Raw genomic sequence first — 17,747 nt, forward strand, 5'->3', positions numbered from 1 at the left:
GAAAGCTGTTATGCGAGAAGAAATGTGTATATTCTCTTGTGTCTGGATATCTAACTCTCCGGGGGGGGGGGTCCACCAAATTGAACTGAGGGGGTCTTTTACTAAAGATTAACTTGAGTTATCTGCAGCAGTGCCCATACGAATAAAATGGGCCCTGCTGCAGATAACTCAAGTTAATCTTTGGTAACAGACCCCCTGAGTTATTAGGGAATTTAATGTGATAGCGGTTCTGGATACTGACCAGGAACTGAGGAGTGCTTATCAAGCCAGGCATCAAGGGGGAGGTTGAAATCATCTGAGATAAGGATAGGTAATGAATTGAAAGAAGAAAGGAAATGAGAGAGGTAAAAAAAAATCTAGAGTCAATATTAGGTGCATATGCATTAATAATAATAGCTAAGAAAAGAGTTCCGCCCTAATGATGAGCCATCACCCATCAATATCAACTATGTGCGCAAAGATCTTTATCTGGAGATCTTTATAGAAAAGTACTGTCACACCATTTTTTCTGCCAATAGAGGGAGCATCAATAGACTGCAAAATCCAATTGTAAGGAGACTAAATGAGCCAAATTGGGGGCATGCGTTTCCTGAAGGAAGATTAATAGAAGGCTTAAGTTTTTTTGAGATGTGTAAATACTTTTTTACGTTTAATAGGATGTGTCGAGCCATTAACATTCCATGATACAACATTCAGAGCTGCTTTGGAAGAAATACTAGCCATTATGAAAGTCGGAAAGAAGTTAGGACAGGATTTCTTATTAATAGAATCCCAAACATATAGTAAAAAGAAGAGAATTGTCTCCTATGCATAAGAACAACTAACAATATATAGAGCTAAAGAAGAAAAAGCTCAGTCAAGAGATAACATCTCCTTGTGACTCTGGGCAAGTCACCTAACCCTCCATTGCCCCAGGTACAAATAAGTACCTGTATACAATATGTAAGCCGCATTGAGCCTGCCATGAGTGGGAAAGCGCGGGGTACAAATGTAACAAAAAAAAAAAAAAAGAATAGTGCTGACTGTGACCGGGACATTGAACAGGCAAATCTCACCATGCAAAGGGGTAAACTTATTTTCATTTGAGCTAGAATAGCTAGAATTAAATATTAACAGATATATGCAGGCAAACGTTATAAATTCTAAAACAGGAACAGCGCTCTTTGCAATAACATATCAGAAACTGCATACTAGAAAAGGATAACAACACGCATCATTAACTGAGCAATCAGTTAGGACATGCTGTTCTGTCCTTTGACAGCCTTACCTGGTTGGGATAGGTTCCTGAAATGTGTTAATGTTTTACTGTAGGTCACTGTGATGTTAGATAAGCAAGGCATTATGTGAAATGTAGTTCACAGGTAGTGCAGACACACTTGTTTAGGAAACTGTTATTATTGGTGTGCTGTTGCCTAGACCCTTTTTGCTCAGCCTAACTTGGCTCTGTTCTCATTGGTCTTCTTCGCATCTTGTTCTGTGGGCTTGAGGGAGCCCCCCCCCCCCCCCCCTCTCCTGTCCAGCTCTCTCTCTCTCTGGCTGACTGGGTAGCTGTCTCCATCTTATTTCTGTCAGGACTTGTCCTCATAGACTCCCTGGAGAGAACTCGGTTTTTTTACCTCATAAATATCTTGCCAATGAGATACTGTACTTTCAATCTCCCATCTGTGAGCTGCTCTGCCTGTGAAACTGCTTTTCTAACTCAGCAGTAGAACTGCCCTTTTTCTCAGGTCTCTGATTCCATCCATTGAGGCAGCTTTCAGAATACGAAGGCTCTGTGCTAAGAGGCACCTCTTCTGATTTGTGAGTAGTTATTCAATAAAGGACATTTCAGAAATATAAAGGGACTTCAGGGTGTATTGATGTGCTGAGGTTATACATCAAGATACTAGGGTGTTACAGTAACAGATCTTGGGAGGCTTGAACACATGCATTCAATATGGTCATGCAGAGAATTTTAAAAGGTCGTGCAAATTAAGACATGCCATGAGACTGAAGCTGATCCAAATAAGACTGCAGTTGTTCAGGAGAATCAAAGGATTTGGTGGTATTGTGGAAGGTAATTGTCATGCGGGCTGGGAACTGCAGGGCAAAACGTGCACCAAGAGATTTAAGCTTCGGGTGCATCTCTAGGAAAGCCTTCCTTCCTCTTGCGGTAGTTTTAGCAAGATCCAGGACTATAGGTACATTCTAACCATCAATTTGAAGAGAGACATGTGAACGAACAGTAGTTAAAATCTGGAGAGCTTGTTGAAAACATAGCAACTTCACTACCACAGGCCTTGGATGAGACAGATTAAGCTTCTTGTTAGATGGCATGCGATGAGCGAGGTCAGAATCTAATGGTTGATCAAAAGTAATGTGAAGCACAGCAGGGATCCAACTGCTGAGAAATTCTAGCATATTGGAGCCTTCTAGTCCCTCTCTGAGGCCCAGGATTCTGATATTGTTGCATCTGGGTCTATTGGTCAGATTCTCAAGTTCTAGTTCCAGTTTCTTAAATTGTGCTGTTGAAGAATCCAGGAGTCAGGAAATTTGCAGAACCATGTGGTCAGAGAATCGCTCCAATTCCTCAACATGAAGCTGAAAGGTAGAGAGTAAGAAGCGATCTCCATTTTCAACTCATAGGTGGTTTCATAGTGACGAGAGGAGAGATCCTGGAGCATACGGAGTTCTTCCAAAACTGAGTCTGAAAGTACTGAAGCAGATTTTCCAGGCGCCATTTTTTTCTGGTGTCGGAGGATCGTGTTTTATTATTTTGGATCCTGTCGCAGGAGTGGAGGAATCAGTTTTAGACGCCCTCAAACTGGACATTGGTTAAGTATGATGGCTAGAAAAAAATATATTGGAAAATCTTGAAAAAAGCCGCTATTCTAGGCAATTTTCTAGCAATGAAGGTAGATGACAGATCAGGCATCCATTCCCATCAAGAGCACCCCCTCCCCAATTTGGATAGAAAGCCAACAGGCTTAGAAATTATATTGCTTAAACAGCATCCAATAAAGAACTATTGTCCTGTTACCAGACCAGATATTGCCCCAGGGAAGATCACATGAAGGGGAATGGGAGCAATGGTTAGGGAAATCCCTAGATGCAGAGCTCAGAAACAGGCATATGAGTGTACATACCACCGTTCAACAGTACCTAATTATCAGCACCTATTGCACGGAGGATTATGGGGAGCACTTCACGAGCAGTAAGATGAGATAAAAAAAGATGAGCAGATGATCTGAACGTCCGTCAACTCGGGACATCAGAGAAGTAACAACAGCCTCTCGTGTCATAAGTGATCTTCTCTCTAAAACTAGTCTGCAGATAATGTAATAGAATGAATGTACTATAGAGATGAACATAATAGCTTGATAAGGGAGTAGTATACGATTTCACAAGAATCTAAAGCAAATTGGTAGGGAGGAAGGGATTCATAGTGCTGTGATGGTGGTTTCTGGTGCAGTCAAAGGAGTTAATCATTAGCTCAACAACTAAGCACCTGATACTGAACACTATTATACATTTAATAACCATTACCTCCCCGATAAAGAGATCTAAAATCTTAGCAGCACTGAAAAGGCATAAAGCAGATATTGCGTGTCTCCAGGAAACGCGCCTTACCGATGTAGAACATGCTAAATTACAGAAATTATGGGTGAGTGAGGTGTATGCGGCCTCATCCCAAGGGAGGAAAGGAGGGGTGGCAGTGTTGTTTTGGAAGGGACTCCCATACAAGGTAACCTTAATGGGTAAAGAGAGTAAAGGAGACTACATATTACTTAGAGTGTGGCTGCAAGGGATGGTTTTTTTGTTGCTAGTACTATATGGCCCTAACAATTATGATCCAACTTTCTTTAAGTCCTTGGCTGGAACTTGTTTACAACACCATAATGCTAGATTGATAGTGACAGGAGATTTCAATGCGGTAACAGACCCCCATCAGGATTGTTCCAACCCGAGGGAATCACAATATAGAGGGGCACGCTCCAAAGAGTTCCAAGCATTTAATAAGATTCTCAATTTGGTGGACCCCTGGCGGATCCTACACTATGGAGAAAGGGACTACACACATAGATCGAGGGCACATGGATCGTGCGCCAGGATAGATTATATATTAATAGACCGATCCATATTTCACCTAGTCAATACTGCCACTATAGGGCCAGAAGAAATCTCGGACCATGCTCTAATATGGGTGGAGTTGAATGTTACAGCTGGCAAAGGGGGTGCGAATGGATGGAGATACCCAGCTTACTTACACTCAGACCCACATTTAAAGAGCCATATCCACAAGAGCTGGGCAGACTATGTACGCTTCAATGGGGAGCATGCCGTAAGCCAACCCGAACTGTTTTGGTCTGCATCTAAAGCGGTATTAAGGGGCGCCATTATAGCTTACTGCAGCCTCAAGAATAAGAAGAGGGCGGCGGGGATACTACAGTTAGAGCGACAACTGAGTAGGGCAAAAAGAATCTACATACACCACCCATCTAAAGCTACCTTTGAAACCTTAAAATCCACACAGGTAGCACTGAATAGTTTGTTACATGAGAAAGAAACCAGGTCAGCCCTCTATTACAAATATAAACTACAGAGATTCGGTAATAAGACTGGTAGAATGCTGAGCCGTTTAATCAAGAATTGGGGGGGTCCCCATACGGTTACAATGTTAAAAGACTTAAAAGGTAGGCCCACAACGGAGAAAGAGCAGATAGGTCAGGTATTTACAGAGTATTTTGCTACCTTATATATGGCAGAGGCGCGCCCCCCCCCCCCCCCCCCCCCCAGAGCAGGCCATGCAAGAGTACCTACACCATGCGGGTCTCTCCAAAATCACAGCAGAAGAGTTAGAGGCCTTGAATATGCCCTTAGGGCTGGGAGAACTACAACAGGTGATTAAGTCCCTAAAGCTGCGCTCAGCTCCAGGCCCTGATGGTTTCACAGGAGAATATTACAAAAGTCTACCTGGGGAAGCCCTGGCAGCTCTCTTAGAATATTACAATGAGGTTATAGAAACGGGACAATTTCCAAGATATGCTAACACGGCTCTCATATCGTTAATACCTAAGCCGGGTAAACCCCATGACAGGGCTGAGTCTTATAGGCCAATCTCCCTCCTCAATGTAGACATTAAAATAATAGCTAAAATGTTGGCGGAGAGATTGGCCCAGTTCTTACCGCAGTTGATCAAAGCAGAACAGGTAGGGTTTGTGAGAGGCAGGCATTCGGTACACAATGTCAGGAAACTCTTGCTGGCAATTGCAGCATGTAAACAAGATGGAGGGCCCTCCTTAGTAGTAAGTTTAGACGCGGAGAAGGCCTTTGACCGGGTCGGGTGGGACTTCTTGTTTCAGACCTTAGAAAGCATGGGTATAGCGGGGTGGTTCCTGCGGGCTGTTCGTACTCTATATTGCCAGCCCACGGCGAGGGTTCTTGTAAATGGCACAAGAGAGTCAGAGTTCCAAATATGTCGTGGAACGAGACAGGGGTGTCCACTCTCCCCGCTACTTTTTGTTTTATCCTTGGAGCCACTGCTGAGGATCATTGCATCTACCCAGGACCTTGAGGGGGTCACCTTGGCAGGTCATGACATCAGGGCGTTGGCCTACGCAGATGATCTGCTGGTACTATTGAAAAACCCTACCCAGAGCTTACGCAGGCTGCTGCAGATAATTGAACAATTTGGGAAATTTTCTGGCTTTAAATTAAATTTACACAAGTCCATTGCACTTCCCATTTTACCAGACGTCAAAACATCTTGGCCTGGACAGTTTCCCTTACAGTGGGCGCAGGGCATGATTAAGTATTTAGGAATATGTATTCCAGCTGATTTGTCCCAGTTATATGAGCTAAATATACAATGCTTATTGAAAGACACTGAAAAACAATTGCAGGCATGGGGATCCCTTCCACTCTCTCTCCTGGGGCGTATTGCATTGTACAACATGATTGTAGTTACAAAGTGGCTCTACGTTTTTCAAACTCTCCCACTTTACTTAAAGAGGGGGGGGAGGAAAAGAAATTAATAAGGTTAATGCAAAAAGTTTTGTGGAGTGGGAAGAAACCCCGCCTTTCCATTCCAACACTGAGTATACCGGTAGAATATGGGGGTTTGGGACTCCTGAAAGTGAAATATCTAACAATAGCTAGTGGCATGCGCCACATCACTGACTGGTTTCGCAGAACACAGGACCATACAAATACAGAACTGGAATTACAACTATACCCAGAAACGCACTTCAGCAGCTATTTGCACACGATGGGATTACCATTGCCACCCCTACTGAAACATACAGGAATAATGACATCGGCAAAAGCAACTTGGAAATGGATCTGTAAATTACACGGATTTTCTTCGAAGGTTACACCATACTTGCCAATATGCGGGAACCCTGCCTTTGCACCTGGAAGGCTGTATTCGGTGTTCCGCAGATGGAAAAGGAAAGGGATAGTATACTTGTTACAAGTACTTATCCGTGGACAGATAAAGCCATTTCAGGAGCTCTGTGCTGAATACGCCTTGCCACCCTCCGATGAGTTCTATTATGTACAGCTAAAGCATTATATACGTTCCTTGTCCTGGGAGGCGCTGGCGGAGGATGTCCAGGAAGAGTTGGCAACAGCATTCTCTTTAGAGGCACAGCAAAAAGTGCCCCTCACGTTCCATCACAGGCACATCAGGGACACAGTTACCGAACTAGACTATGCCAAGTTACTGGCTGCCTGGAAACGAGATATCCCCATGGCCCTTACATTGCCTCAGTTCAAGTCCCAAGTGCTTACAATGCGCAAAACAATGAACATGACGCAGCACTGGGAGCTACAATACAAATTTGCTCTTCGACTCTACATTTCTCCCAGAAGAGCCTTTCACATGGGACTCTCGCCTTGGGGAGAGTGCCTCAAATGCAGGGATCCGGGGGCCACCCTCGGGCACGTTTTGGTCCTGCAAGGGCATAGTCCGATTTTGGAAGAAGCCAGTACAATATTTTTCTGAGATGTGGAAGGCGGGCTGGAAGTATGACTCAGCGCTGCTCCTGAGCCATCCTGTTCTCATACACCCTGTCCCATCAGGATTTACCGCTTTTGTACGCAAAGCTATTGTAGTGGCTAAACAAGCAATACTCTCAGAATGGCTTACATACAACTACCCTACAGTATCGCAGTGGCGTGTGCGTATGATAACATTACTGCGGGTAGAGAGGGTGGGAATTACAGATTTTAAAACGAAGACTGGAGTGCGTTTCCAACTCACTTGGACTCCCTTTTGAAATACTCTGACTCCAACTGCCAGGAGTAGACTGTTAAACTTCTAGATATTGCCCTGTACCCTGCGTTATTATGTTCATTTGATGCCATAGCAAAGGAAAAAGGGGGGGGGGGGGGGGTGGGAGGGGAAGGGAAGGGAATGTTAAGTTCTATTTGTTGGGGTAGAAGTACTATGTGTTAGTTTAGCCACATGGGGGAAAATATCAGACGTTCATACATGATGATGTTAACTTTTCTTCTTAAGTTTTGAATAAAAATGATTGAAACATACATTTAATAACACAATTGGGTCAATTGAATTAAGATTTTAAAAGAACCATTAGGTTTCTATAGAGCTAGTAAGCAAATTAAGAGGGAAACCGAACAACAATAGATCCCCAGGGCACATTAATAAGTTAAAATTTAATGCCAAGAAGTGCAGAGTGATGCATTTGGGGTGCAGAAACCCAAAAGAGAGATACCGAATAGGAGGAGAGAGTTTAGTAAGCTCGACTCAGGAGACTGGCCTTGGGGTGTTGGTGTCCGAGGATCCTCCCATGAAAACCAAAGACTCAAAGACTCTCTCTCTCTCTCTTTTGTGTTGTCTAGTGTTGTTGTTGTCTGTCTCTCGTTTCAGCTCCTATGTGATGAAGAAGATGACCCTACAGCCAGTGTCACGACTGTGGTCGTGATCCCTCTCTGACTCACCCTTTGTCCCGAGGGTCAGCTGCTGTGTTGGCTACTGTCTGCGTTGTTTCTTTCCTGTGTGTTTCAAGCCTCACTTTGGGTTCTGTGTATTTCCTGCCTCTGTCTTGTTTATAAAGAAGTGTAGCACTTCTACCTTGTTCATAGTCTGTGTGCCTGTGTGCACTTCTGCTTCTGTTCTTCTCGATCTGTTTGTGTGCTAGGTTCAGCCTTCAGCCTTAGTTCTGTTGTTTGTCTGTGTGGGTCAGCTTTGTGTCCTGCCTAGTCAGCCTTGCTTGTTCTAGTCCCCCTCTCCCTTAGCTTCAGCCATAGTCCTGTTGTTTGTCTGTGTGGGTCAGCTTTATGTCCTGCCTAGCCTGCCTTGCTTGTTCTAGTCCCCCTCTACCATAGCTTCAGCCTTAGTCCTGTTGTTTGTCTGTGTGGGCCAGCTTTGTATCCCGCTTGTGTCTGTCCTGGTTGTCTTGAGCTCCAGTCCCCTGCCTGCCTGTCTCTGCTCTGTTTGCTTTCAGCTCCTGTTCCTGCCAACCTTGTTCCAGCATCCTGAATCCTGTTCCCGTCCAGCTTGTTCAAGTATCCTGAACCCTGTTCCAGCATCCTGAATCCTGTTCCTGCTAAGCCAAGTCCGTCCCAGCATCTGGTTCCAGCCAAGCCAAGCTTGTTAGTCCAGTCCTGCTTGGGAGGTTTTGCCTCCTGCTGCCGTTCGACGACAATAGGCCAAGGACTCACATTGTTCCAGAGTTCGTGACTGTTTGTTTGAAGCCTGGGATCGTGACATCTGGCGGACAGCCTGAATGTCAATAATGAACTTTGCATGCGATTAATTTGATAAATTGTGATAAGGATAGTGGTATCTACCGATACCAGGCGGGGAGTGTTCTGTCCTCTGACAGCCTCGCAGTAGTTTATGTGATCCTAAAATGTGTTTAATGCCTTTACTGTTATTCTCATGTCTAAGGCATATCATTGCTGCAGGTCTCACTCTGCAAATGTACGTGAGCAAGGCATTGTGTGTAATGTAGTTCACAAGCAATGCAACCACACTTGTTTGGCTGTGTAAGAACTATTACCCCTGGCTGTGAGGCTGCCCAGACCTCCTCTCTCTCTCTCTCTCTCTGCCAAGCTTGGCTCTTTTGTCTTCCTGCTATCATTTCCTGGTCATTCTCACTATCTTTGTCCTGGGAGGTCAGCCAGACATGACCTTTCCCTCCAATCGAGGGCCGTCCTCTTGGACCACCCTTGCCACCCTACGGCAGGCTCTGTCCCAATTGGTCTTTAACTGCTTCTCCCTAGGCTTGTGAGCCTTCTTGACCCCCCTGCCTCTCTGGCCACGAGGCATTTACCATCTTGCTTCTGACCAGTACTTGTCCTGCTCCCGACTCCCTGGAATGAACCTGGGTTTTTACCTTGAAAATATCTCCTCCCTAATGAGATATCACACATTCCAGTCACCCAGCTTTGAACCATTTCTACCTGTCAACTATCTTTCTCCCCTGCAATAAAGCTACATCTCCTCAGATCTCCACCTCCAACAGCTCTCAGATGAAGGAGTCTCTGTGCCCTGGAGCAGCAATTCTGAACATCTGTCTGTGAGTAAATTATCTGTGATTTATTCAAATAAAACAGGCTTCATAAAAATAATAGAGACTCCAGGTGTGACTGTGTGCCAAGGTTACACTCTAAGATATTGAGACTTTAAGTTAACAAGCCTCAAGAGTCTTAACACTATATATATATATCTATATATCTATTTTGTGTAATCCTTAGTATATTTTTGTATCTTGCTTACCATATTTGCTAATTTTTATTATCTATAATAATTATATTTCTACATTGGCGTTTTTTCTTCTTTGAGGACAGCACTACTAGAACATTAGGCCACCTTAGGTGCAGTCAAACTTCTTGCAAACGAGTCCAAAGTACTCAAACACAATTTTCTGGGGTTTTTTTTTTTTCAATAATGTCTACTCAAGTACCACAAAATTACCAGCAAAAATGGTTAAAGATAAAAGCTGAAACCAGAATCCCTAATCCACAAAAGCTTGGAGCAGGGAAAACCCCAAAAGGGCCAATAAGCACCATAGCAGTTAGACATTCAACACTGGCTTCAGCTGTGATACCAACAGAGAAAGATGAATACCAAAAAATCAGTGTTTCTCAGCTCCATGTTAATATGATCTTATCTGTACATTCCAGTTTTTTCTACAACAATATCAGAAGCTCTCCTACCTTCCAGTAGTAAGGGTGACCGCTCCAGGAGGCTGCATAAACGAGCCCGGTATCTGGCATGCCCTACCTAACCCGGACTCACCTTCCCCAAGTTTCATCAGCCGGAGGTTCTTTCTGTACCAGTTGGTGTCAAAGGGTTTATCTGAATATCCTAGATAGCCAGAGTATTTCACTGTAAGGAGATAGAAAAGGAAAAATTATTTTGAAAGGACATCGTTAAAACAGAAGTGATTTGACAACACAAGTCCCTCTCTGTAAACTGAGAAAACTCACTTCCAAATCAGTTAATGCGTCTTCAAAATGTATCACACACTTTTTTTTTTTTTTTTTTTTTAACACAAAACAGCTCAGGGCCCAATTCATCAAGGTCTTTACCCACAAATGGGAGAAAAACCTCAGTGAATCAGAACTTGAATTAAACATCTATGCAACTTAAACATAGGTTTTGTAATCCCAACCCCTACTCCTTGGGAGGGGACTACACTTCAGCCTTAGTAAGTTCTCCTTGCTTGGAGAAAAACTCATTGGCTGTGTTTAACCTTATACCAATGACTCCTTATCAGATAGGCTGCAATCTTACAAGGCTAAACTTTCAGACATTTATTCCCTGGATAAAACAATTTGGATTAAAGAGCAAAGGAAGAGATACACCATTAGCCAATAATAAATTTATCATAGAAGTTTTTTTTTATTACAAATAGGAAAACAGACATCTAATTGTTGCTTTGCCAATCACAATTCATTAGTACATACAAAAAGTCTTTTCCATTTCTTGTTCCTGTGGAGGAATTACCAGCCTTGAGCAAAAGTGCTGTGCAGTACTTGCAAGATTCCTGTTTCTGTAGTAATAAACCATTCCTTTTATACTTTTATCTAACTGTGTGTACGTGACCATATTACATAACTCTGTTACTATATCACATGACTTTACGGTATCATGTCCCAGTTAACATCACTTCCACCAACCAGCCTACCAGACTCTTGTTTATAATGATCCTTCCAACTCTTATATTTCCAAGTTACTCGCTTTAACGTCCTCCTTTAATCTCCAACTATGCTCCACCTCCCCCACTCATCAAAATGGTCACTGTCTTGATCTCATCTTCTCCTCCAATTGTTCACCCTCTAGTTTCCTTGCCTCTGATCTTCCCTGATCACCATCTTATAACTTTCACACTTAAATCTCCTCCCTCCCAGTCCCGTCCTATCTTATCTAATTTATCTAGGAATCTTCACGATATTGACCCTTCATCTCTATCCTCCCATGTTTCAAACCTCCTCTCTACTGTGGCACCATCCACATCTGTCAACGAGGCTGTTTCTTCTTACAATACTCTATCCTCTGCCTTAGACACTCTTGCACCTTTGATGACCCGCCCTGTAAGGCGTACAAAACCCCAACCTTGGCTGACTTCTAATATCCGCTACCTACGTTCCTGTACCCGCTCCGCCGAACGCCTCTGGCGGAAATCTCGGGCCCTTGCTGATTTCTTACACTTTAAGTTCATGCTGACCTCCTTCCAATCTGCTCTTTCACGTGCCAAACAGGATTATTATATCCAACTGACCAACTCTCTTGGCTCTAATCCTTGACTTCTCTTCACCACATTGAACTCTCTCCTCAAGGTGCCCCCTCCCCCAACTCCCCCTTCATTATCTCCTCAGACCCTTGCTGAATTCTTTCACAAGGTTGAAAAGATAAACCTTGCTTTCTCTACCTCACCACCTCTCCCTCCACTAGTCCGTTCCCCTCTCTCTCCTTCTCCTCCTTTCCTGAAGTTACTATTGAGGAAACTACACTTCTCCTTTCTTCCTCAAAACGTACCATCTGTTCTTCTGATCCCATTCCCACCCACCTTCTTAATGCCATCTCTCCTGCTCTTATTCCTTCTGTCACATTCTCAACCTCTCACTTTCCACTGTGACTGTCCCTGCTGCCTTTAAACATGCTGTGGTCACACCTCTCCTTAAGAAGCCTTCACTCGACCCTACTTGTCCCTCTAATTACAGACCCATCTCCCTCCTTCCTTTTCTCTCCAAATTACTTGAGCGTGCTGTTCACCGCCGCTGCCTTGATTTTCTCTCCTCACATGCTATTCTTGACCCACTACAATCTGGTTTTCGCCCTCTCCACTCAACCGAAACTGCGCTTACTAAAGTCTCCAATGACCTATTACTGGCTAAATCCAGAGGTCAATATTCCATCCTCATTCTTCTTGATCTTTCCGCTGCTTTTGACACTGTCGATCACAGCATACTTCTCGATACCCTGTCCTCACTTGGATTCCAGGGCTCTGTCCTTTCCTGGTTCTCTTCCTACCTCTCCCTCCGCACCTTTAGTGTTCACTCTGGTGGATCCTCTTCTACTTCTATCCCTCTGCCTGTCGGCGTACCTCAGGGTTCTGTTCTTGGTCCCCTCCTCTTTTCTATCTACACTTCTTCCCTTGGTTCATTAATCTCATCCCATGGCTTTTCCTACCATCTCTATGCTGATGACTCCCAAATCTACCTTTCTACCCCTGATATCTCACCTTGCATCCAAACCAAAGTTTCAGCGTACTTGTCTGACATTGCTGTCTGGATGTCTCAACGCCACCTGAAATTAAATATGACCAAAACCGAGCTTCTCATTTCCCCCCCCAAACCCACCTCCCCACTCCCCCCATTTTCTATTTCTGTTGATGGCTCTCTCATTCTCCCTGTCTCCTCAGCTCGAAACCTTGGGGTCATCTTTGACTCTTCTCTCTCCTTCTCTGATCATATCCAGCAGATTGCCAAGACCTGTCGTTTCTTTCTTTACAACATCCGTAAAATCCGCCCCCTTCTTTCCGAGCACTCTACCAAAACCCTCATCCACACCCTTGTCACCTCTCGTTTAGACTACTGCAATCTGCTTTTTGCTGGCCTCCCACTTAGTCACCTCTCCCCTCTCCAGTCGGTTCAAAACTCTGCTGCCCGTCTCATCTTCTGCCAGGGTCGCTTTACTCATACTACCCCTCTCCTCAAGACCCTTCACTGGCTCCCTATCCGTTTTCGCATCCTGTTCAAACTTCTTCTACTAACCTATAAATGTACTCACTCTGCTGCTCCCCAGTATCTCTCCACACTCGTCCTTCCCTACACCCCTTCCCGTGCACTCCGCTCCATGGATAAATCCTTCTTATCTGTTCCCTTCTCCACTACTGCCAACTCCAGACTTCGCGCCTTCTGTCTCGCTGCACCTACGCCTGGAATAAACTTCCTGAGCCCCTACGTCTTGCCCCATACTTGGCCACCTTTAAATCTAGACTGAAAGCCCACCTCTTTAACATTGCTTTTGACTCGTAACCACTCGCCTCCACCTACCCTCCTCTCTTCCTTCCCGTTCACATTAATTGATTTGATTTGCTACTTTATTTGTCTATTAGATTGTAAGCTCTTTGAGCAGGGACTGTCTTTCTTCTATGTTTGTGCAGCGCTGCATATGCCTTGTAGCGCTATAGAAATGCTAAATAGTAGTAGTAGTAGTTTTTCACCATTGTCATTGGTTGGCTTCACAGCACGGTCACCGCATGAACCTTGCTTTTCCACTCACCTGCTCCACCTCTGCTTCCCCCCCTTGCATAAACCTGTTTACGCGTCATTTCGCATACTCAGCTCATAAGTACAAAAAATGCCACACTGGGAAAAGACCAAGGGTCCATCGAGCCCAGCATCCTGTCCACGACAGCGGCCAATCCAGGCCAAGGGCACCTGGCAAGCCTCCCAAACGTACAAACATTTTATACATGTTATTCCTGGAATTGTGGATTTTTCCCCAAGTCCATTTAGTAGTGGTTTATGGACTTGTCCTTTAGGAAACCGTCTAACCACTTTTTAAACTCTGCAAGCTAACCGCCTTCACCACGTTTTCCGGCAACAAATTCCAGAGTTTAATTATGTGTTGGGTGAAGAAACATTTTCTCCGATTTGTTTTAAATTTACTGCACTGTAGTTTCATCACATGCCCCCTAGTCCTAGTATTTTTGGAAAGCGTGAACAGACGCTTCACATCCACCTGTTCCATTCCACTCATTATTTTATATACCTCTATCATGTCTCCCCTCAGCCGTCTCTTCTCCAAGCTGAAAAGCCCTAGCCTCCTTAGTCTTTCTTCATAGGGAAGTCGTCCCATCCCCGCTATCATTTTAGTTGCCCTTCGCTGCACCTTTCCAATTCTATTATATCTTTCTTGAGATGCGGCGACCAGAATTGAACACAATACTCAAGGTGCGGTCGCACCATAGAGCGATACAACGGCATTATAACATCCTCACACCTGTTTTCCATACCTTTCCTAATAATACCCAACATTCTATTTGCTTTCCTAGCGACAACAGCACACTGAGCAGGTTTCAGTGTATTATCGACGACGACACCCAGATCCCTTTCTTGGTCCATAACTCTTAACGTGGAACCTTGCATGACATAGCTATAATTCGGGTTCTTGCACTTGTTCACATTAAACGTCATCTGCCATTTAGCCGCCCAGTCTCCCAGTCTCGTAAGGTCCTTCTGTAATTTTTCACAATCCTGTCGCGAGTTAACGACTTTGAATAACTTTGTGTCACCAGCAAATTTAATTACCTCGCTAGTTACTCCCATCACTAAATCATTTATAAATATATTAAAAAGCAGCGGTCCTAGCACAGACCCCTAAGGAACCACACTAACTACCCTTCTCCATTGTGAATACTGCCCATTTAACCCCACTCTCTGTTTCCTATCCTTCAAACAGTTTTTAATCCACAATAGGACATTTCTTCCTATCCCATGACCCTCCAATTTCCTCTGTAGCCTTTCATGAGGTATCTTGTCAAACGCCTTTTGAAAATCGAGATACACAATATCAACCGGCTCCCCTTTGCCAACATGTCTGTTTACTCCTTCAAAGAATTGAAGTAAATTGGTCAGGCAAGATTTCCCCACACAAAAGCCGTGCTGACTTGGTCTCAGTAATCCATGTCCTTGGATGTGCTCTGTAATTTTGTTTTTGATAATAGCCTGTCATTTTCCCCGGCACCGACATCAGACTCACCGGTCTACAATTTCCCGGATCTCCCCTGGAACCTAGATTGCTCCATCTCCTTACACACAATACCCTAGAGATTTTTTCAGACCATCCCTTTGTCATGTTTGCTATTAACCACTTATCTACCCAGAATAGCTTATCTCTTCAGCACAAGATTGCCTGCAACTGGCCAGACACACCAGGGGAACTTACAAGCCATCTATTTTTATTCAATACTTCAGATCCTTAGAGTGGTCATGCTGGACCTTACAGGGCACAAATTACAGTACATTTCTACATTTCCCTCTTTTGGGGATCATGAAGCAAGGTGAACGGTCCCCAAACCATGTCATCGCTGGGTTCTTCAGTGTACAGTAGCAAAAGTGGTATAGAAAAAGCTAAACACATGGGAAATGACACAGAAACATACAGATAAGCGACAGAATACTAAGGAGCAGAAATAGCAACGTCCATGTCAGCATACGGTATGATTGCAGGGTTGCTTTGGTAAAGGGTAAATAATTAGCATCCAAAGATGAGACCACAAAGTAATGGACAAGCATAACTTTGGTTGTACTTTTGGTGATGACATGTTTACAAAAGTTAGACCACAGGATACAAAACTGCAAAATAAAAAAGAACAGCAAACTAATATCAGGGAATCATATGGGAAATAACAGAACAGGGGACTAGGAAGAAGATAAAAGACAAAACAAGTAAAACTGTAACATTTCAGTAACTCAAAATCAAAGCAAGGAGATAATGCAATAATAAAAATAAAAAGTAGGAAAAATCCATAATTATTTTGAAATGTACACAGCTAAAAAACGTTGTTGCAGTGATAGACAATCCAGGTGACAGATGAATCTACAGTGGCCAATGTTGGTTCTAGTATTATGAATCAGCAGGCTTTGCACAGTTGCAGTGCAGACCAATGCTGGCATGGTTCACACAGTCAGGATTTCACATGGGAGATGTTATGCTGCTTCTGGAAGGCTTCAACTAATAGTAAATAAAAGTTCTTTGAACCTGCAGCATGACTCAAAACAAATCAGTGAAACATGTCATTGTTAATGAGGGCCTCATATTTGTTAAGGCCACAGGTCAATTACTTTCTGCATAAATACCAGCTAGCTGTGTTATTTGTATCAATATTATCCTCCTTTCCCATCTATTTAGTCCTATTGACTATTGTACCATCCCAATTCCTTAACAAAATTCCATTAACTCAATGTTTTTCTAAGATTTTATGTTTTACATGGTTTTAGTTATATTTAATTCATAATAAAATCAATTGCTATTCTGGCCTATCCCAAAAGAGCATATCCCTGTTCAAATACTTCCACATATATTCACTTTACACATATATTCTAGCCAACCTGCAGTTTCCTTTCTATACACGCTGCTTATTATACTAGCAGTCACCCTTGCCATGTAACTAATCACAATATGTACTGTTAAACAGTTCACACAACTTGCACATTGGCAGCCAACATAAAATTTCCCAAGAATGATTGGGAGATTTCTTCCAACTTCTTTACAATTTTACTTCATACAATTCAAAACATAAATTTAAATCTTTATCATTGCAGTTTTTCTTCTCTGGGTAACCAAGTTTGCTACAAGCAAGCCTCTGCTTAAAAAAATCATTAGTCACACTTAATACCTAGAAAAACAAATTAGGAAAAAATAAAATCACATCAGCAACTTATTTTCAACAGTGCAAATTAGTGAAAATAAAGTTCTATACTTGTCCTAAGAAAACTAATTAATAGCTTGCATAACAAATAAGATTTGGGCAGGTGCACCGTTTCCACATTTATACAAAACAAGGCTCGTAAAGGACACAGAAAGTGGGAGAAAAGTTTAACATTCTAGCTGTTTACAATTAGCATCTAAATTGCATATATGTTATTTAGAAGCATCGCTCTTGTTGCTGAAACAATGAACAAAACAAGTAACTCTCCCTAAGTTAGGGGAAAATGCTTTCAAATTCAATTAATATAAAACAATAAATTGAGAATGCTTATCACTCAGATAGTCCCAAACAGGAAATCGAACCTATCTCCTATATGGTGAAAAAAATGCAATTTAAATAAATTAGGGCAAACTAGGCAATCGCCTAGAGAGGCACTGTCCTTTTTTCTGGAGCAGAGCAAAACATTTTCATTCAAGGTACAAAAATCTGAACTTCCTAATCTAAACACTCATCTAGATATACTCCTCCTCCTGGGAGCTATTTCTCTGGAATCTCATGTACCTGGTGTACATAACACAGATATATATATCTCTACCATGAGATTTAATAACTAAACACATAAAATATTTCACTAGACAAACGTTTCCTTGTACTAGTAACATTAACAAAACAAAATTCTCCACTACTATAATTTGCAGATGAGAATAAGTTTCTTCCAGTCTTTTAGTGCAAGAGTCCATCTGTGAAATCCTTTTGTGATGAACTGCACTGTCAAGCTACAGTTGATAATACAGTGCCTCAGGTTTATCAGATAGTGCAACCATCTGGAAATAATAAAACTACATCACAAAG

At 42.9% G+C, this 17,747-nt stretch overlaps 1 protein-coding gene across 3 annotated transcripts in view; it reads right to left on the reverse strand.

Moving 5' to 3' along the window:
* FKBP6 (FKBP prolyl isomerase 6) overlaps window positions 1-17,747 on the reverse strand; it is a 234,131-nt gene that overhangs the window by 151,636 nt on the left and 64,748 nt on the right. For all 3 annotated transcript variants that reach the window (XM_030186098.1, XM_030186096.1, XM_030186095.1), the window contains one exon: window positions 10,250-10,339. In XM_030186098.1, the coding sequence (XP_030041958.1) occupies window positions 10,250-10,339 (90 nt within the window). The remainder of the gene's footprint in view (window positions 1-10,249; window positions 10,340-17,747) is intronic.

The sequence above is a fragment of the Microcaecilia unicolor genome, chromosome 13 (genome assembly GCF_901765095.1).
Source record: "Microcaecilia unicolor chromosome 13, aMicUni1.1, whole genome shotgun sequence".
NCBI classification, from domain to species: Eukaryota; Metazoa; Chordata; class Amphibia; order Gymnophiona; family Siphonopidae; genus Microcaecilia; species Microcaecilia unicolor.